This window comes from Balaenoptera musculus, chromosome 2, assembly GCF_009873245.2.
Source record: "Balaenoptera musculus isolate JJ_BM4_2016_0621 chromosome 2, mBalMus1.pri.v3, whole genome shotgun sequence".
NCBI classification, from domain to species: Eukaryota; Metazoa; Chordata; class Mammalia; order Artiodactyla; family Balaenopteridae; genus Balaenoptera; species Balaenoptera musculus.
In genome coordinates this window covers 14,849,158-14,871,597 of record NC_045786.1, presented here as the reverse complement: position 1 = coordinate 14,871,597, position 22,440 = coordinate 14,849,158, and the positions used below count along the sequence as shown (strand labels likewise).

Genomic DNA, 22,440 nt, shown 5'->3' with positions numbered 1-22,440 from the left:
GAGGAGAAGTGTTTGCTCAAAGTCTGGCGTCTGGCTTTGCAGCTGCCTAATGAGCAGCACTTGGGAGGCAGGAAGACCTGGCCCGTTGGCGGCCTGCGCCATAGACAGAGAATTCGTTTCAGAGACCAAAGGATCCTTTTAGCTTGAAGTCACAGGTTTTTTTCATAACTGAGTTTGCCCTTAAGGCATTCCTTAGTCTTACTTCAGTCTTAAAGAAAACTCAAGGAAAAAATGATTCATTGAAACAAAATATTTATTTCTATTTCTTAGAGGAGGCAAAAGCTGGCATTCACTTTTGGTGAACTGCTATGAAGAAGGAAAGATTAGGCAAAACCTAACTGAAATGGTTTGACACCCTCGTTAAAGAAGCTGTTTTATTAGATGGCAGATTTCCAGAAATCTAGCAATATATAGGGGAAAAAAGGTGAAAATGGTTTGCATATTTTTAAAGACACTCTTTGTGTATCTGTTCTAAGATGCTAGAATCTTATTCATGTGCATCACTGAATGTTTTTGAGACATCAGTTCAAGTTTATGGTGATTCCCTTATTTACACAGTTACCAAAATAAGATTTCTTTTATAGGTATCGTCTTTTTTTTCTTTTTTTTTTTAAATTTATTTATTTTATTTATTTATTTTTGGCTGTGTTGGATCTTCATTTCTGTGCGACGGCTTTCTCTAGTTGTGGCAAGCGGGGGCCACTCTTCATCGTGGTGTGCGGGCCTCTCACTATCGCGGCCTCTCTTGTTGCGGAGCACAGGCTCCAGACGCGCAGGCTCAGTAATTGTGGCTCACGGGCCTAGTTGCCCTGCGGCATGTGGGATCCTCCCAGACCAGGGCTCGAACCCATGTCCCCTGCATTGGCAGGTGGATTCTCAACCACTGCACCACCAGGGAAGCCCCTATAGGTATTGTCTTTAATTTACTCTTCTGGATACCACGTTTTAAGTTAGATTCCTAAAACTAAAATATTTTCTTCCCTTCATCAGGGAGAATTATTAAAAATAGTGAATAAACTATTTAATATTTCACTGAGCTCTCTGCTCTAATTGCTTCTTAATTACCATTCCTTAACTTATTATTTTTCATAGTGCATAAAGCCATGAAATAAATTTTATATATATTCATATTATATTTATATCATGCATATTTATATATGTGTATTTTATGTATATTTATATGTGTATAATATGTATATTTTATACATGTATATAAAACCTCCACAGGGAAGCCCATAAAAGATGGAAGAATCAAATGAATAAATAAAACCCACAGAACTACAGTCCACTTGGGCGTCTGTAAACCTGAATTGTGTCATTTTAAGTATATGATGTAAGTTTTAGGTATTCCAATCTTTTCTTTCTGTAGCCTCTTTAAAAGAAGATTGCGCTACTTATAGTACCAACTGTTGAGTAATTTCTTCCTTGTGACTTTGGTAACATTTTTGTTAAAATAAATACTCAAGTCTGTCTATTTGTGGAGACAGATAATAGAAACTTTAATTTTAGCAATAATTATTGCATTGCAATAATAATAAATTTATTCAATTATAGATTATTTTTCCACCAATTCCACATAGTATAATTTTTTTTTCTGACAGAAATACAAAACAACTAAACTAAATAATTTGATTATCATGACATGCTTTGGTTTATAAATAAATAATAGAATTATTTGTGATTGTAAGAAAATTGAAATTTTAAAATTTGAGTTTAGAAGATTCAGAATTCAGAATCTAGAGAACAGAAATATAAAGAAATGTATTTTAAATGATAGAAATAATCATGGTCTTTGTAATTCCATTAGAAATGATTAGGCAAAGGTACTTTTAATTTGCAAGTGGATTAAGATTATTTTGCTCTATTTTCTTGAGGTGATGCTTTCATGAAAACTTTCTTAATATAAACAAAATAATTTTCAATTCAAAATTAAAACAACTTTTCTTACATCATATAGCAAGGGAATATAGAGTCAGAATTATTAGTTCTGTTTCTACTTTCAGCTAATTACAATATTTATATTTTAATGAGAAAGCCATTCATCTGTTCTAAAAAACTTTTTTGTGAACACTGACTCTGGGACCAGTGTTATCCTTGGCAAAAACTTTGAAAGGAGAAATGATATTTGTTCCGTTAAAAGGAGAAAACTTTTTTTCTATAAAAAGAAAATAGATTTATGATAATTATTCTAAATCTCAGTGCAATGTAAAGTTCTAGGATTGTAGTAAGGGATAATCTTCTTTTAATTGTATATCAGTGACTTTTTGTTTTCTATCTGAATTTATGTCACATATCTTAGTTTTTCAAGTTTTCCTTGCTGTTGACCTTGAAATATCTGTGATTCAGTAGCTGGTAATTGGGCTTGCATCTTGAATATGTACAAGTTTAATGTGGAGAAAATTTTATGTAGTGTGAGGATAAAGAACATTGAATTTTAGTGAAAAGCAATCTCAAAATTTGTAATTTATAATATATGGTTGTCAATTTTAAAATGTATCATATGTTTCATGAAGAGTAGGAAGGCATCTCACCAAAAGTGATAAGTGTACCCCTACAGTGGAGGAACGTACCCAACCTTAAATGTGTTTAGAGGAGAATGATTATTACAGACTTCTGACTCATGCCTGGAATATGAATGAAAGGAGAAGTTCTAGCTGAGAAAAGTCTAGAAGGAGGAGCATGGTAGCTCCCACCACTGTTGATAGGCTATCCCATGAACGAGGTGTCTGACTTCTTCTGGATGGATCTCAGGGATGGTCATGAGGATCTCTGGAGAGAAGCTATGAAGATACGAATATGAGCTAAATACAGACTTTCTAATAATCAGAGGTACCCAGAGATGGTACTCAGAGGCTCTGGGGTGATGAGATTTTCATCACCAGAGGTCCTTAAGCATTCAGGAAGGCCCCTTATTCAGGACTTCATAGAGTGTATTTAAGCATTATATATGTGTATGCACTAGAATGAATTTAAGGTTTGTTCTATCCCTGTAAGTCTTGAATATTCTGGTGCCCCCTCCACCCACAAAGTCGTATATGTTTCAGAAAAATACAAAAATGGCAAAGTAAACTAGAAAGCATGATTGTGTGTTTGCTCACACAATCTCCCAGTTTTTGAAGACATCTTATTTTTTCATAACCCAAAGTGAAAAAGTAAAACTCATGCCCACACAACAAGACTACAAGGAAGACTATAGTTCTCCTATCCAGAGAATATAGTTAGTTATGAGGTAATACTCTGAGGTGGAGGGGACCCACCAACTCTTCACCTTTTAAGGAAGTTGGTAGATTTCATGTTTATGTTGCTGCAGGACAAGCAAGGCTCCAGTTTGTCTTTAGTTAAAGGTCTGCATAAAAACAAAGGAATTTATCAGGAAAGTAACAACCGGTACAAGGTGCCTTAAATAAATCTTTCCCACTAAGGGTTACTTGAAATAGAATAAAGTAACATAGAGCCAGAGATACAAAGTGCTATTTTGCTTTCTCCCATGGTTCTCTCAGCAAATGAATTTCTTAAGTTTTACTAAGAGGTGAGGTTGACGAGTAAATATGTATGATTTCTTTAAATAGGTTGGAGAAGCAAAGCATACTTGGCACTTTGCACTTAGAAATAAACTCGTTTGTGGTTTTCTTTCTATCTCCATCTTTTTCTCCCTTTCTCTTAAGATTTAGACTATTCTGAGAGCTTTTGGTATAACACGTAAGCTCCAGCCACTTAAAATCATTTCTGCTACTCTGTTTCCTTCCCTCACACTGCAAAGAAGCCTTAGGGAATTTTTTAATATTCTCATTCAAAAATTTTTTCTGAAATTTTAGTTGGCATTTTTCCCATTCCTATTTTATTTCAATCTGTGATCATTAATATCTTCATATTATAATCACTGCTAATGGGCAAAGTACTTTTTTCTTCTCACCCTTCTCTTAACTATAGAAGACACAGATTTCATCACGTTGAAACTCCCACGTGCAGTAAATGATGCAGCTGAGTCACATTACAGGCAGGTGCAAATCTGTTTCCCTGACATAGAACAGAGTGTAGATCCCCAATCTTGATCAGGAGGAGATACCAGGAGAGTTGCAACTACTTAGTTATCTTTCCTCCATGAATCTCCACTTAAGCAAATATATCATTATCTCTTATTGACCTCCAAGTAGTAAAGAGACAGATAAGTATATCTGCCTTGCCTTCCTGCCTTTATGAGCCTAATATATATGAATATATATATACATATTCAGTCATTCATTTACCTCAGCACATAGTAGAACAATTGCCTGTTTATTTGTCAATGAAAAGTAGGTATAAGACTGAAGTATTCTCAGTGATGTTTTCATTCAAATCAATTTTGTGAAAGACTTTATAGTAATAAATGGTGTGATTTAACAGTAAATGCAAAAACAAAGTCCTTTAAATATCAAAAGATAGTACTAATGGAAGTTTCTAGGAAGTTGCTAGTGGTGGTAGCAGCATAAATGTTTTGCTTCCAAAATATCCAGATAAAAACAGACAGAACAACTGGATATCAAAGTCAAAAACTTGTGGGCAGCATTTACAACAAAACCAGCTGACAACTTATGTCCAAAATATAAATATGAACACTCAAATACAGCAGATAATAACAAGCCACCGATATCCACAGGACCTGAATGTTGTCCCTATCTGTGTGTGAGAAAGCAAAGGGTAGCAACAAGGTGTCCAACAGGCATGAAAACAGGAGAACCACAGAATAGCCAATAGGCATTGACTAGAAAATACAGCAGGCTAATGTGAGAACAGCAGCAAGAAATGGGAAGGGCAAGTGCCAACCCCAGTTGCAGGTGAGTGCATGGGACCTATGTTTAAATTTCTGAAGGAGCTAGAGTGGTTTGGTTTGAAGATATGTTCCCATATCTCTTCCCTCTTGCATCTCCCTCCCTCCCACCCTCCCTATCCCATCCCTCTAGGTGGTCACAAAGCACAGATATACACTACCAAACGTAAAATAGATAGCTAGTGGGAAGCAACCGCATAGCACAGGGAGATCAGCTCTGTGCTTTGTGACCATCATATGTTTTTAATACAATTGAAGAACAACAGAAGAGGGAACTCTGAAACTATTGATGTTACTTCAGCCAGTCCTCTTTCTGAAAGTTCAGAGAAACCAAATGTGAATAAAAAGAAGCAGAAGAAAAATATGGAGGTGAAATCCCTGCAAAGATACTATAATTTAAAGAGAATAAAGAGCAGAATTATGGGGTTGGCCAAAAAGTTCATCCAGGTTTTTCCATAAGATGTTCGGAAAAACCCCAGTGAACTTTTTGGCCAACCCAATATATCCCTACAGTCAGTGAAAGCATATCAGAAAGACATGCCTTTAAAAATCTACTGAAAACTCTAAAGTACTATTTCAAAACTAGCTAAAAAGCATTAAGAAAATGATGTATAACATTAAAGGACAACTCAAATTGGCATTATATAAACTAAAAAATGTGGTGAACATCCTTAAGAATTAGAAATAAAAGAAAAAATCAGAAATAAAAGAAAAAACCATTTTGGAAATGAGGAAAAAACTAGAATAAGAGAAGAGCAAATAAACACAATTCTTTGTGACCTAGAAGAAATAAAAGGTTAAAAGAAAGAAAAGTTTAAAATTGAAAAGAACTAAAGAAGGAGATAAAAATGATTTGAGAGATAATGACAAATACTGAAGATTTACAAAGACCCAACATGTGGATAATAGGAATTCCTAAAGAAGAAAACCAAAGCAATAAATAAGTAAACACAAAATGTAAAAATTATATAAACTATGATTTTTTTACAAAGTTCCTGCAACTTAAAAAAAAAATCTAAATATTGAAAGAAGACAGTGTGTACCTGAGATTATTGACCAAAACCAAAACCAACTGGTTAACATTAAAATTTATTCTACTAAAATCACAGGATGATTTTTTTAAAGAAAGAAAGAAAATCCTTTGTGCACTTAGACAAATGGAACACCTGACTTTTAAGGGAATATGAATTAGATAATCATCAACTTTTTGACAGCAATTTTTTAAGCCATAGGAAAATGGGGTCACAATATTAAAGGAAAGGAAATGTAAGCCAAGGTTTTATATCCAGCAAAATTAATTTTCAAGTATAAAGGGCAGTAAACTATTATTAACATACAAGAGTCTGGCAATGTTGTTTTCACGAGCTTTTCCTGAGAAATCTATTACAGAAGAGATTCAAATAAACAAAATGACAAAAGAGATATCAAACAAGAACTTGTGAACTCAGTTGGCACCACTCAGAAACTTCTGTACACTTTCCCCTATGACTGTCCTTTGTACATTTGAAGGTGGCTATTGCTGGAATATGCATCTCATGTTTCAGGTTCCTTCACCTGACAACAAACATTTTGGAATTGTTTAGAAAATGTTCACAATATTTTTTCTACATGTTACTCCATTTATATTTTTAAATGCAATTGCTAATTTTACAACTAATATTATATGTCAAGTATACTTTAATTTAAAAAGCAAATGCAGCTGCTAATTTATACATGCATGTTTTAATTTATATAATAATTATACATTATGTATATTCATGATAATGTGCATAATTTATATATGCACATTCTAATCTCTCATTCACTGAGTGTTAAAATAATAATGTTACAAGTAATAATATTTATTATTGCTTTTGATCTGGCATATACTGTATTAAGTGTTTTATATTTGTAAATCTCTGGGCCTCATATAAGCCATTAAAAAGAGGTAAATTTGAATAACACAGATGGCTAACTGTTCAGCATAATTTGTGTTCCCAGTTCCATAGTAGAGATTTGTGACTGGTGAGTAATTATGCGACTTAAGATTACATTTCCCAGGTTCTCTTGCATCTGAGTGTGGCCGTTTGACTACTGATCACCAACAGTAAGTGATGTGGCCACTTTTAAGTCAAGGCTTTCAGAATTCGATGTGTCTTTTACACACCTTACGTCCTCTTCCACCAACTGGATACACAGTCCAAGGGACTGGAGAAGCCAAGTTGAAAAAAGCCTGATCCATGCATGGAAGGAAGTTGCCTGCCTATAGGAACACTTGTCTTGGACTATTATGTGAACAAGAAATAAACTTCAATTTATTAAACCATTGAAAAAATTAAAAGAAGGATTATTAATAGAGAAAATAGTTACCATCTAGTGGATGTAAAGCCACGTAATAAATTCATTAAGGTAATGGGATATCAGGGAAAATCACTGGGTTGGGTATGTTTTGACAAACAACATAATTGCATTAGAATTTGTTTAGAAAGAGAGGTATATAAAAAAGGAACCAGATGGACTAAAAACCACTGACGATGTTGAACAAATTCAAGTCAAAAGAAAACCAAGGTGATAAATATATTGATAGTGACAAATCCAAATGTAAAAGAAATGAAATTATTGGAGAAAAAAACTATAATAACATAAAGTTATACAAGACATATATTGTCTATAAAAATTACAGAAGTACAGAAGAGGAAAAGTAAAATATATTTTAAAAACTAAACAATTATGTTTTTGGACTTAAATTTTTATTTACCAACTGTAAAATCTATTTAGCAGAATATATTTAGTGTAATTGGAAAAACTGAGTATATATCTATTTTTTTAATGAAATGATTTATGATATTTCAGTGAGACAAATAAGTAACCAGATGTTATGAGATTTGAAATTATTTTCTATTAACTTTGGTTAATAGGTGGAACTGACTGATCAGTTCTTTCAAGGGACTGTCTTTAAAACAAAATCAGAAAGACTTCCCTCATTGTATTATTTTATTTTACTTCTGAGTGAACTTTAATAACCATATAGTAGCTCCAGGGGACAGACAGCACGTCTGTCTCATTCATTGTTTTTATCCCCAGGACAAGCACAATACTTACAAATATTTGCTGAATAAATAGTCTCATCTAAAATAATCCAAGTAGAACTTCAATAAACAGAATCTTGAAATGATAGAAAGTTGAAGACAGCAGGAAATTTAAGGAAAAATCAAATGCAGTGGTTCACAACTTTTGCATTGCATGTCTCACCTAAAGAGAAATTAGACTTCATTTCCCTGAATAAACATTTGTATACTTGGAAATATAAATAACTCTTGAATTTGCAGCACTGATGTTTTAAGATGATGTATTAAGATATTTTTAATGTAAATCTTACTGGTATATTTTAGTTGAGTCATTCACCATATGTTTTAAATGCATAAAACTAATGTTGATTTTAAAATATTGCCCTTTTAAAAATTATTGGCACATATGTATCAGATATAAGGCTAACTGGAGGTTGTAGGCTCAGAGTAAGCAGAGAACCAGTGTTTGTCGAGTTTCTCATTTTCTACATGAGAACGCGGATAACTTCCCATGAGATGGGAAGTGATTTGCCTGAGGCCTTAGTGTTTGATAGTAACAGAAGCAGGAACCAGTTAAATGCAGTAGAAAGAGTGCAGTGCAAAGAGGACAGACCTTGCATAAATGCTAGCTTTTAATTTATTAACTTCGTGACTTTTGGTCAATTCCTTAACGTCTCGTGTAATCCAACCAGGAATTAAAACCAAATTTGCTGACTCCCAACTGCCTTCATCAGCGCAGTGTTAAAAGCACTATTTTTTAAAAGATGGTCATTAGTCTTAGCCAAAAATTATATAAATACCAAAATTTATTGGAGGTATTCATCTTTTTCCCATTCCTCCCTTCTTGTATTTATTGGAGAGGTTCATTTATTTCCCATACCTACCCTCCTTTCTTATGCAAATATTGGTGAGTTACCCAAATGATAAAAAGGAAGGGAAAAAGTGCTTTAGAGTGATCTAAATAATTCACAAACCATGTTCTTAACCCCTGGATATAATACCATTGATTGTGCAATAAAAAGAGTCATTTTTATAGGTTCTAGTTGGTCTATCTCAGGCATCTTGATTTTTTTCTTTCTTTCTTTCATTTTAAAAATGCTGTGAATGTTGGAGTTACTTCCAGGGCTGTAACCTGGCTCACGTAGTATCTTTCCAATGGTGACCATTACTTCTTTATCACAGGATGAATGTCTCGCACCTTCAGCTAAGCTTTGTGGAAATTACATGAATCTTTGTAAAGGATAGTAATGAACATCGCTGGAGGCTCTAAGTAAGGAATGATTAAACACTGATGTTAGTCAGTTGTAACATTGTATGAAAACAGTTATGAATGCATCTGTAATATCCCTTCAATTGATCTTGTACAGCAGATATTCCTTAACATTTATTTTTCTGCCATACTAATGCTATATTGTTCCCCTTTTGATTATTTTATTGAAGTACAGCATTGATGTACAGTAACGTACATCATGCTGTTGTACAGTACAGTAATGCTGTTGATGTACAGCATTATATTAATTTCAGTGGTACAACACAGTGATTCAATTTTTTATGGGTAGGATCATCATTATTTTTTATTTCAATTTCTCAATTGACTTGAAAAGAGATAGTGTGTATCCAAAATTCCAAAATAAATAGATCGAGTTTCTCAAATTTAAAAAAGATATACCATTATGCATATCTATTTTTCTATAGTACCTTAAATAGGTAAAAGGTTTGCTATCTGCCTTTTAAATTTTTTCTAAACCTTTCAATTTTATTTAAACATATACAAATTAAACACGTCATGAAATACCAGTCGAATATTACAGATCTCTTTTTGTCCTGGCTTGATTGATAAGCATTACTCTAAATCGTCACATGAATAGTGTCCCCCCTTGGATTTGATGGCATAAACCATTCAATTGGGTTGTTTCCTAATCTTGTGATTAAATGTGGATTAAAGCATGCAATCCCTTTAGGGCAGGAAATAACTCGTCATTTACCGTTCCTAAGGTCACGGCTGATTAGAGTTTAACTTGCCACTTTCCCTTCACCTCGCTGAGAAGCCCGGTGATGCTCCAGATACAAGTTACCTTATGAGAACAGCCTCTTCGGGACCACAGCCAGTCCTGTTGTTGTACAGATCAACACTAACTCACATTCGACTTTTATTAGAACATTTATGAGCAGGGCAGCATTATCTTGTCTTTTAACCAAGTCACTGGGCACCAGTGACCTGGCCTGTTTTCACACTCAACTGCAAATTACTTTTCCACAGCGTAAATTGCCTGTCTAATAGCAAATTATTAGTCTATTTTAGTAGACAACAACCACTCATGGCAGTGTGGTTCAAAAAATCAAAAGATACTGCCAAATGCATTATCATCATAATATTATAAGCTAATACCAAAGAAGCCTGGAATCTTCTCAGCTCATATCATGGAAAATCAATCAAAACTGAAACTCCTTTTTGTGAAATGCAATCTGGTAGATGTTCTTAATATCGCAGAGGTGTAACTAGGGGAAACATATAACCCAGTTTATGTCTGTTGTCTGATATAAGTTGTTACTAGTTCTCCCATTTGCTCTCAGAGTGTCCTAATTTGGACAATGTCATATGGTCACCCTGTATATAATCATATTTGCCAGCTTATTATATAGGTGGAATCATAGAACATAAAAACTTTAAAGACCAAATAGCCACATGGGAATTTAATAATAATATGAGGAACATCAACGGTATGTTCCATGCTGAATAGTGCAGGCAAGTACTGCAAAATTCTTAGGAAAGAGAGGGAGATTAATCAGGGGGAATTTCATTAAAGAGGCAGTACTTGAGCAGAGTCTCAAAAGAGTGCCAGGCTGTGCCTAAGCAAAGAGGAAGGGCAGGCGCCATTCACATGGAAGAGCGGTATGTTATGATTTTACAAAAGCATTAAATCAAGAAGGGGCAAGATGGATTGATTTATTCAATTATATATTGGTATCTACAGACAAGTACTGGGAGTAGCTTTAATGTGGATGGAGGTTACATGTGACAGGCTTTGAAGAACTAACTGCAAAATCTGGGCTTCCTTCTCTGGGCAGTGAGCATGAGTGATGTAATAAAGGAGTAGAAGTTGAAAACGGGGCTGGGGAAGGGGGCTGGAGACAGCTGGAGAAGGGAGAAAAGACCCGCAGAGGAGAGCTAGAAGGCTGTCTCGGTAGTTCATGTGTGAGATGAGAGCTGCAAGCTGAATTAGGGTATTAATAGAAAGAATGGAATGGGGCTACTTCAAGAGCCATGTGAAGGCAGAGGATAGAATTTAGCCATTTTCATTTGCTTAAAGCTTTGTGTCTGAAAGTGCTTTCAATTAATTATCTTTGATTCTCAATGAGGTCCGTAAATGTAGGCATTTGTTATATCCCTGTTTTACAGAGAAAGTAACTGAGAGTCCAAGAAATTAAGCAATTCCAAAACTCCTATAGCTAATTTGTGGTGAAGGTGGGGAGAGTATCCTGATTCTTTGAATCGAATGTGTGGGGTGAAGAGAAAGAAGCAAAGATAATTCCAAAGTACAAAATCTGAGAAGCGGGGAAATTAAATTTTCTAGCCACAGAATTAGAAACATCAGAGGACAAAGTTAGTTTAGGAAAGAAAGTGATGGGGGTGGATTTTAAGCATGTTTGGTTTGAGCTGATGGTCAAATCACAATTGGGCCTCTTCAAAAAAACAACTGAAGAAAAGGAATGGATTAAGATAAAGCAGTCGAGTGAGAAAATGTGGAAGTTACAATAGTGAGAATTGAACCCCAAGAGAATAAAGAATGCTACGGGGAAGAGAGATCAGACAGCTCGTGGCTCTCTTAGGACATGTTAACATTTAGCATTCATAAACCAGGGAAAGAGACAAGTGTAAAAGGTAAAAGAAAAAAAAAAGAAAGGCATAACAAAAGAAAAAAACCCAAGATGCAAGAAAATATACTGTCATAGAGAACCAGCAAAAGGGAAAGTATCAAAAATGAAGAGTAGGCAGCAGTATAAAGGGCTCTAGAAACACCAAAGAATTAGGAGAGAAAAAAGGTACTAACTTGAGAAAGAGATTATTTGTCACCTGTGAGGATGCAGTTTCAAGGTAAGGAGCAGACATCAGATTTAAGGGGGTAAAAATGGTGGTGTAACGTGAAGGCAGTGGATTCAGTCAGACATTCAAGAGAGATTTAGTAGTGAGGCTACAAAAAAACATCAAGTAAAGGTGGTTTTTTGGTTTTCTGATGTTGAGTATAGGCATAAGGTAAAGAAAAACATGAACGGATTTTTTTTTTTAAGGTGCTTGGGAAGGAGGGAAGGATGAAGTAGAGACAGGATTGAGTAGGAAATGCAATTAACTCTGCAAGGAGGAAGACTATCTTTTTATTTCAGGTAAGAAGAAAGGATGAGTAGATATGAAGGCTTTAGTGAAGAGAGAGGGGAAAGGGTTAGCACCTTAATGGCCTCATCTTCTCAGGAAAAATGGGTGATGAAATACGAGATTGAGAGAGGACAGCACGGATTGGGATTGGTGTCCGGGTGTGTCATGAGGATTTAACAAGAGAAGAGTGAATGAATCACTGAGTTCCCAGTGGAAAGAGTGGGATTCTGATCTCAGGTGGCCTCGGCCCGCAGCTGCCCGAAGCAGGGTTTCAGTTCCCGGCCAGTGATTGAGGTCGCGTCGCGGCGGCGAGAGCACCGAGTCCCAGCCGCTAGACTAGTGGTCAGCGACAAGGCCCTGGCCCTACGGCTTTGCAGAAAAGAATCCCCACAAGGACGGAAAGTAGTGAAACAAGTGAAGTGTTATTAGGAGGAAAAGAGTACATGTGGATAGACACATGGGGGGACTCAGAGAGAGAGTCGCGCCCTCGTGGTAGTTTGAATCACTTACGTGGGGCATTTCTTCCAGGTTTCCTTTGGCCAATCACTTTGATTTGCCTGGTTCTGAGTCCGCATTTGGTATATCTCAGGGTTCTCCCATGTGTGCACGTGCATTTCTTAGCCAAGATGGATTCCAGCAAAGAGGCCTATGGGTAGATTGGCATTACTCCCCTTTTGACCTCCAAGGAGCTTCCTAGTCGGGAAGGTCTCCTTGACTTCGAGAATGAGAATATGTGGTCTCTTGTCTCTTATCTGGGCAGGGCTCAGCCTCTCCAATTTCCCTGCTATTATTGAGCTTCTTTCCACAGGGGACGAACTCCGTCTGCTCCACCTGGGGCCCATCTATCTCCCGCCTCCATTCTTCGGGGCTCGGTTAACGCGAATATGTCACTTTTTTCTGCAGTAGTTGTGACAGCTTAGGGTCTGGAATAGGAAAATGTAGGAGATGAGGATTTAAGATAAGGGTGGGAGAACTTAATTTAAAGGAATTAGAGGTAGTGCAGTGCCATGAGATGGCCAGGCCTTGGAGGTGGCTGTTTTGAGATAAGATAGAATGAGCAATATAGAAGAGATAAAAGTGGATATTTTCAAAACGACTGAGGAGGAATCCTGAAGAAGAGAATGTTGAAGTTATTAAAGTTGCTGGAGGGGATAAAGTAGAGGGGAAAAACAAAGCGCAAGAAACCAGTGGCAAGTAGTCTGCACTGAGTTTCATTCTGTCCTCTATCTTCATGTTCAATCTGCTCATGAAACCATCTCTGATGACTCAAATCCAAAAGAAGACCTCTTTCCTCCAAACTCATAAAATTTACTTTTAAATACTTTCAGCACATACTTGACCTTATACTGAGTAATCAAATCTCTTGTCTGCATTTTTAGCTTCAAGTGTATTCAAGCTTTTGTATGCAGATACCTTATTTTCCCTTAATATACTTCAAATGCCTTAAGTTCAGTGTTGTGTTTTACATATAGGTGCTTAAATAGAAATTTGACTGGCTGACTGAATGCAGTTATATCCACGTGAATGTGCTAACAGTCACTATAAACCAGTCATTCGGGCTTCCCTGGTGGCGCAGTGGTTGAGAAGCTGCCTGCTAATGCAGGGGACACGGGTTCGAGCCCTGGTCTGGGAAGATCCCACATGCCGCGGAGCAGCTGGGCCCGTGAGCCACAATTACTGAGCCTGCGCGTCTGGAGCCTGTGCTCCGCAATATGAGAGGCCCGCGCACCGCGATGAAGAGTGGCCCCCGCTTGCCACAACTAGAGAAAGCCCTCGTACAGAAACGAAGACCCAACACAGCCATAAATAAATAAATAAACAAATACTTAAAAAAAAAAAAAAAAAAATTTAAACCAGTCATTCTCATGTGGGGCAACAAAATGCCCAATAATGTGTTGAAGTCAAAAGAGGAAAAAAGTCTCTGTGTGCTGAGTCTCTCACGGGCCATAAACTGTAGAAGATCTATGCAAGTCTATACGAACACTCGTGAATCTCCTTGTGCATCACACTTTGCTAGACATGGTAGCTCAATGCGGAACCAAGGACAGGGCTTTGAGAGCAATCTGCCCCAGGTGCAGGTCATAAGGGGGCGCATTGTCTATAGAGAATGGTATAATTACAATAGAACTGACTAAAAAAGGTGAGATTTTTATTATCACTGTGTACCTGAAATTCTAAATTGTGTTAAAAACTTTTGCTGATCTAAGGTCTAAAGAGTTGATTCAGTCACTATTGAGCTTTACTAACATAGCATATATGTAAACTTCAACTGAGCACAGTTTTCTTACTTTTCCTTTGATGAATATGGTCTTCTACATGAAACTTAATTCAGAGAACTCCCAGTTACACGCTTGGCTCCTGACAGCCGACTCAGCTGCATGCATTCATTTATAAAGAATAAATGAATTCTTTTGAATCATGACTCCGTAAGAATCTGGAGTTCCTTGTACGTGTTCAGGATCAACGGGTCTCCAACCCACATAGTACTACACGCATCTGTGTTAAAACAGTAGATTCAAAAGAAAGAACGATGGCACTATGGTTGTAAAGACAAAGAAAAAGAACTTGGGTTACTTCAATTCTATTATTGCAAAGTGCAAATCGTTCTCTGAACATGGTCCTCACTCATTCGGCAATATTCCCTCATCTGTCTTTTCCCCCTTTTTTCAAAAATACATTGTCATTGCATCTTCCCTTTTGTACAGTAATATTTGTTTTGTTTATTTGTAATGTTTTTGCTGGTGTGATTATATCTATGAAGTTCAAAACAGGAAGGTTTTCAGTGTCTGCTTCTTTTCTGGCCATTATTATTATTCATTTCCTTTTCTGATTATGACAGAAAATAATGTTGTCTTGCAGAGGAGGCAGAGGTTACCAAAAGGATCTACTCCAGATGTCAAATATCTTCAGTACACCACTGCCATGGCTATTTCAGAGTTGAACAGATATGACTTTGACCCCAAGGACAGATACATATAGTACATGTATGCAACCACATAAACAACCACAATGTGTGCTAAAATGTGACAAGAGATGTAGCTAAAATATCAGGAAATGTCTGAGACAACACAGGAGAATGAAAAGTAACTTCTAATCTGTAGGTAGGAATCCAGAAATCTTTCTTGGAAATAATGTGAAATGGATAGTGTTTGTATAAGTAAAAATGATGAAGTAAGTGGCATTCCAGTTTAGGGGAAAACCACAGGCGAAAGCTCGGAGTAGGAAAGCATGGGATGTAGACATGGAAAGCGGTTCTCAACACTCACTGTGCATCTGACTGACCCGAAGAACTTTTTTAAAACATCCACCTGCCTGGGCCCCAGCGAGAGATTCTAAGTCAGTTGGCCAAGGTGGGCTTTGACTTCAATACTTTTTTTTTAATCTCCCCAAGTAATGTTATTTTTAGTCATGTCTGAAATCCACTGGGCTATTAAAAAAAATGGACATTAAGTGTTTGAACTGTGTGATTGAAAGATCTTTCTTCCTGTATTAAAGAATTTGTACTTAATTTAGGAGCCAATAGAGAATCACTTAATTTCATTTTATTTTACTTTTTAATTTTTATTTTATATTGAAGTATAGTTGATTAACAATGTTGTATTAGTTTCAGTTGTACAACAGAGTAATTCAGTTATACCTATATATGTATCTATTCTTTTTCAAATTCTTTTCCTATTTAGGTTATTACAGAATACTGGGCAGAGTTCCCTGTGCTATACAGTAGGTCCTTGTTGATTATCTATTTTCAATATAGCAGTGTGTACATGTCAATCCCAAACTCCCGATCTATCCCTCCTCCTTTAAGAATACTTTTGCTTTTGGAAAATTATGTGAGTAATATGATAATTCTGTTATTCCCAGTAAATAGCTGTTCTTCACGTGCTTTGGGACAATTTTCATCTTGGGCATGTATTAACTATGGTTGTACTAACTAATTATTCAGGATTATCCATAGCACAGTTCTAGAATGAAGGCAACAGACCACTGGCAAGTCGTAATTTTAGGTTGGAAAACAGGCAACTGCAGGACAGTAAAACAACTTCCACATGAGGAAAAGCAACCAAAATAGGATGAGTAGAGAATGTGTAAAAAAACACCCAGAAATAGAGTTACAGATGTAGAAAACAAACTTACGGTTACCAGGGTGTAAGTTAAGGGGAAGGGATAAATTGGAAGATTGGGATTGACATATAAACACTAGTATATATAAAATAGGTAACTTCTAAGGACCTACTGTATAGCACAGGGAACTCTACTCAATACTCTGTAATGACCGATATGGGAAAAGAATCCAAAAAAGAGTGGATATATGTATTTGTATAACTGACTCACTTTGCTGTACACCTGGAACTAACACAACATTGTAAATCAACTATACTCCAATAAAAATTAAAAAAAAACAAAAAACACCCAGACTTTGCTTCACACAAGAATTATTGCTTGGAATTCTTGGCCACACCAAAAGATAGACAAATCCATTTGAGTTAGTCTTTTTAAGAAAAAAGTTACCTACAATTCATGAAGCAAAGAGACACAGCCACAAATAGGAGTCATTTATTTTAATTAGATTGCAAGTTTGACTGGCCAGGGCCCAGAGCCATTATATTGTGTTTTCCTATGGATAGGTTTGCCAAATCAAATACACGACACTTAGATAAATTTTAATTTCAAATAAACAATGAGTAATTTTTTAGCATAAATATGTCCCAGGAAGTATAGTTTTAAAAAATTACTCATTGTTTATCTACCGTTCAAATTTAACTGTTGTCCTGTAGATTTATTTACTAAATCTATCTGCATCTGGCAACCCAGCTTTATAACTGAAAGTAACCTGTGTTGAAATAACATTCAACACAAAATAAGGAGATTAGAGAATAATTTGTACTTAGAAGTATGAAAAAGAGAAAAGATTCCCTTCCTCTGGACAGTCAAAAGTGATCAAAGCTAATTATGGAAAGGTTGACCCAGTTGTATGAACACATCAGTTTCCACGAAGATCCACTGGAGACTCAAGGAAAGTTAAAGTTCAATATTTTTTCTTCCACCCACTTTTCAAGAATGCTCCTGATTGCAGAGACTGTAGAGAAGCATTACCCTTGCAGTTCCAACTGACCAGTAACATCACCAGGGACCTTGTTAGAAACACAGAGTCCCGAGCCTCTCCCCAGACCTGCTGAATCAGGATCTGCATTTTAACAAGATCCCTTGTGATTTGTATGCAAGTGTGAGAAATGCAGATTTCATTCTATAGTTTCCAAAAACATGCTCTAGAAGGTATAGGATCCATAGCTCCCCCCCCCACCCCCGCCCAGGGCTCAGGGAGTGTGTGAGCAGGGTTTCCTCCATCACAATGAAGAGAGACCTATACTCTGAGTGATCCTGTTTGGGCTTCCAGGTAAAATTTCATTGGAACAAAGGGTCCATGGCTTAATTTTTTTTTTTTATTTAAAAAAGAAAAGAAAATCTTGAGAAAACAATCATCCAGTTCATTTCATTTTTCAAATGGGGAAACTAAGTAACAAAACATGGGATTGTGCCTGAGTCTTGTGCTGGGAAGTGACAGGACCAAGGTGCTGTCCGTGCCTCAGGATCCCAGCCTCTTTCCACTTCCTACTGTTTACTGAAGAAATACTAGAAATTTCAGAACAACTGCTTGTCAAACGCCATCAGGCACCACAGGTGTCTTCTAGCTGGGCCTTGAATTTCAAAATTAACCCCTTGTCTTTCACACTCACACCTAGTAACTGCCTTTCAAGGGTTCATCTAACCCATAAAAAGCACTCTCTGCTTTGCTCTCCGAGCTTGAAGACAGGTCTCCAGCTGCAGTTTTGTTTACACTGCTAATGGAGGGTACCCTGCAGGTTTGTTTGTGGATATTTCAGCTAATTATCTTGCCACAGACCATTGAGACAGATCTGGATGACTGTTCAATTAATAGTTCTGAAGGAGTAATTAGGGAGAATATCTGCTTTCACGGCCCACCCCAGTGCCAACATATCAGTGTGAACATTTACTTCTGAATTTGATTAATCGCATAAATAATTCTCAGAAATGAAATTAGAGATCACCCACGCATTACACCCAGTCATGTTTTAAGGCATGACACCCTGAATCTCTGTAATGAATTAACATTACAGTCTGGTTTGAATTTTTCAATTTTCAGCATATATCCTGCTCTGTTAGCACGTGACCCTGTGGCCCCCATCAGTTTCTGTAACAATCTGAATTAGCCATTCTAAAAAGAACACCGATTTGGACATGTCTAAGCCTCAAGAAAAAAATATTAAATGCTGGGTTGTGACCTGTCCGTCATACTTCATGGCAGAGCCAGACATGATGCCCATTCTTTGTCCGTTGGACAGACGTCCCATATTATAGCACCAACCTTAAAGATTGTTCTGTGAGAACTAAACATTCAGTCATTCTGTGGAAGTCACAGAACTGCCCTCTTTTTTCATTTATATAAGGAAATCTCTGAACAATTACAGATTGACCTAGGAAAACAACTTCCGTTAGGACTAATTTACATAGATTTCCTTTAAATTTAGGGATCCTAAAAGTCAGTGGAGGAAGAAGGCAGGAGGGACAATAGTCAGGAGAACCACGACCCAGAGGAGGTTTTTTTTTGTTTTTTGTTTTAATTTTTATTTATTTATTTATTTATTTTTGGCTGTGTTGGGTCTTAGTTTCTGTGCGAGGGCTTTCTCTAGTTGCAGCAAGCGGAGGCCACTCTTCATCGCGGTGCGCGGGCCTCTCACTATCGCGGCCTCTCTTTTGTTGCGGAGCACAGGCTCCAGACGCGCAGGCTCAGTAGTTGTGGCTCACGGGCCCAGTTGCTCCGCGGCATGTAGGATCTTCCGAGACCAGGGCTCGAACCTGTGTCTCCTGCATTGGCAGGCGGACTCTCAACCACTGCGCCATCAGGGAATTCCCCTGAGGAGTTTTAAAATAATTTTTCTCTCCAGTGTTCAAGTCAGTTATCTCAGGGAAGCAAGCATAAGGATCCTACAATTTTAGAGGACAAATCCTCAGATATCATTTTACAGATAAGGAAACAAAGGCCCAGAGAAATCAAGTGATTTATTTTTGATCATATAATTGATTTGTGATATGTGAAAGCATTCTAGAAAGGAAGCAGAATTTTGGTAAATTTATTACTCTGTTTGGTATTTTTAGGGCTAGAATTGAGATATGAAGGAATTGTAAAAGAATGTAAAATCGGACCAAATGTTTAAAAACCCCAGTTACATGACGTTTATTAGATTTCATTGTAAATTTTAACATATTATTATGGGAAATACCCTCTATTTTCATCTGGTCAAAAACTCTAGGAGTAAATATAAAATTTTCAGTTTTGCACAAATAAAATAAGAGTCTTGAATAATTTTGTAGTTGGATTATACCTATTCTATCTTGCTCATCTTTAGAATGCTTATTTGAGCCCTTTATTAAGTCTTACCTCAATGTATCCTTTTCCCCTGAAATGGTTTTTATCTCCCATGTGGAAACCATGTTTCATACCTTTCTTTCGTCATATTTCCTTCAACATGGCATCTAGCACCATGTTAGACATTTCAGGTGTTTTTAGTAAATAATTTGTTCGTTCTCTTTGGCCCAATAATTTTATTTCCATCAGGTTAGCAGCAAAAGTATTCACTGTAACATTATTTATTTTATCAAAAAATCTGGAAAAAAATCTCAGAATCAAATTGACTATATAAATCATATTGAGTTATAAGTAGTTTGCTCTACAGACACTTAAAATAATTTTGTAGAGGGATAGTTCATAAATTTTTTCGTGCTCTTAATTGGAAATAAAGGAGTCCATAAAACAGTATTTGCAATGATTTAATGTTTCTAGAAATGCATATAAGTGATGTACACTGATAGTTGAACCAAATTATGTGTGGGTAGTAGGATCTCTAGTGATTTTAAATCGTGTTGGGGTATTTATTTTTTCTACAATGAGTAGTGGTAAATCAAAAGAAATTTTCTTTAAGGATATGCAGTTAATTCAGAAAATAAGTCTGTGCTGTGTTAACAGAGGAAGCTTCATTGTCCAATATTTTTGTACTTTCAATTTTGAGAACCTCTGTGATGAGTTCACAAAGAATATGATAAACATTATCAATAATCCTTCAGTCTTCACCTAAGAGAATTATTAACTTAGTAATTCTGACTTATTAACAGAATGCTGAAGTTGTTGGTAATGTTATAGTTTAAGATTGAAATAAAAATAGAGCCATGTTCACAAATCTCAGATAGGTTATACACAAACTACTGAATTTTAAGAATTAATTTCTATAGTGGGGAGAATTAACTTTGGAAGTAGACAGATCTCATTTTAAATTTTGGATCTGCCATTTGCTAGCTTTTTAGGTTTGTGCAAAATGTAAATGATTGAGTTGTACACATTAAATGAGATAGTGTATGTAAGTTACCTGCTAACTGCATGAAATACGGTTAAGAGCTTAATAAAATGTAACTTTCACAAGCATCATCATCAACATTCTCATTAATGGTGCTCCTTTTTATTTTTTTTATTGGATAAATTTGAAGTTGTGTAAATTTAAGGCATACAGCATGTTAGACTTTGATACATTTATATATTGTAATATGGTTGCTGTCGTAATGACATTTATTGCATTACACGCTTATAGTACAATATTATTTAATACCCATTACAAGCGTATACCCTTAAATACCATCAATCTTATCTCCCCACCCCCCATTCCCTGGTAACCACTGTTTTACTTTTTGTTACTCCTTTATGTTTGACTTTTTTAGATTCCACACATAAGTGATATCATACAGTACTTGTCTCTCTGACTTGTCTTGCTTAGCATAATGTGCTCAAGGTCCATCCATGTTGTCACAAATGGCAGGATGTCCTCCTTTCTCATGGCAGAATAATATTCCACTGTGTATATACCACCTCTTCTTTATCCATTCATCCACTGATGGACATTCAGGTTGTTTCCATGTCTTGGCTATTGTGAATAATGCTGCAATAAACATGGGAGTGCATTTATCTTTTCAAACTCCTGTTTTCATTTCCTTTGGTTATATACCAGAAGTGGAATTGCTGGATCATCTATTTTTAATTTTTTGAGGGACTTCCCTATTGTTTTCCCTAGTGGTTGGACTAATCTACACTCCCACCTACAGTGTCTAAGGATTCCCTCCCATTCCATCACATCCTAGCTAGCACCTGCTGTCTGTTGTCTTCTTGATGATAATCCGCACTCCTTTTTAATGGTCACCTGTAACACAGTGTCTTTATGTGCTGAGTTGTAAATTTGTGCTGCTTCACAGGGCTATACTTGCCTGCTGGACCCACAGGCCAGGTGGGCCTTGGAAGGTCGGGCTTCAGAACAGACTTAGTGGTGCTGCTTCACTCAGAGAAAGACAACGGCAGCTGTGCCTTAAGAAGCCCAGTTGTGAAGTAACTGAAACCAGAGTGGGGGTTATAAAGAGTGAGCCTATTGGCATTTTCCCACAAACAGGAGTGACCATAAATTACAGGGTCCATCTCCCTAGAAACGATTAGTATATTTCCATTGATGATGATTTTTAGTTCCAACAAAGACACACTATTTTGCCCTTTAGCCCTCTCAGTTTTACCTTCTTCTCTTGGAAAGTAAAGATAATTGAGTTTCACTTACATCATGGGACTTAATCAGCTAATAAATATAAAGTATTCTAACCACATAATGTTATATAGACAGTACATAATATTATTAGTAGGCAGGATGCAATGACCGTGATTGGTATTTTTCCAGAAGGTAGAGCTAATAGTCATTCATACCTGATGTGAAAACTCTTTTACAGCCATTAATCATGACAGTGGAATGTAATTGGCAAATCTAGAAAGCTGCTAAATGCCTGTATATCTACACTGATATTTAACATTTTTCACATTGAAATGCTTTAGATAGAAATAAACTTCCTTTAATATTTATTGTTTTATTTACTCCAAAATTGCAAGCACTCTGATAATTGGAGTAACAGTTCCTAGTGTCACTGTGGCCGCAAAATGCCTGTTAGTGTCTTCTGCTGCTGGAACATAATAATTCATTTTAGCACTTCTATTTGTAAATCACAGAAGGTTTGTTTGATGGACCTAGTGCTGGGGAGAAGTGTCAATACAAATAACCTGTATTTTAGGACCAGTGTCTACATGTGCAATTATTTACATAGGTTTGAGATTGTCT

At 36.4% G+C, this 22,440-nt stretch overlaps 1 protein-coding gene across 3 annotated transcripts in view; it reads left to right on the top strand.

Annotated features, from left to right (window-relative positions):
* PLXDC2 (plexin domain containing 2) overlaps positions 1 to 22,440 on the top strand; it is a 414,916-nt gene that overhangs the window by 382,012 nt on the left and 10,464 nt on the right. Inside the window, exon 14 of one of the 3 annotated variants that reach the window (XM_036842293.1) lies at positions 9,037 to 9,124. The exons of the other annotated variants lie outside the window; for them this stretch is intronic. Coding sequence (XP_036698188.1) covers positions 9,037 to 9,099 — 63 coding nt within the window. The 3' untranslated portion in view covers positions 9,100 to 9,124. The remainder of the gene's footprint in view (positions 1 to 9,036; positions 9,125 to 22,440) is intronic. 3 annotated transcript variants of the gene reach the window in all.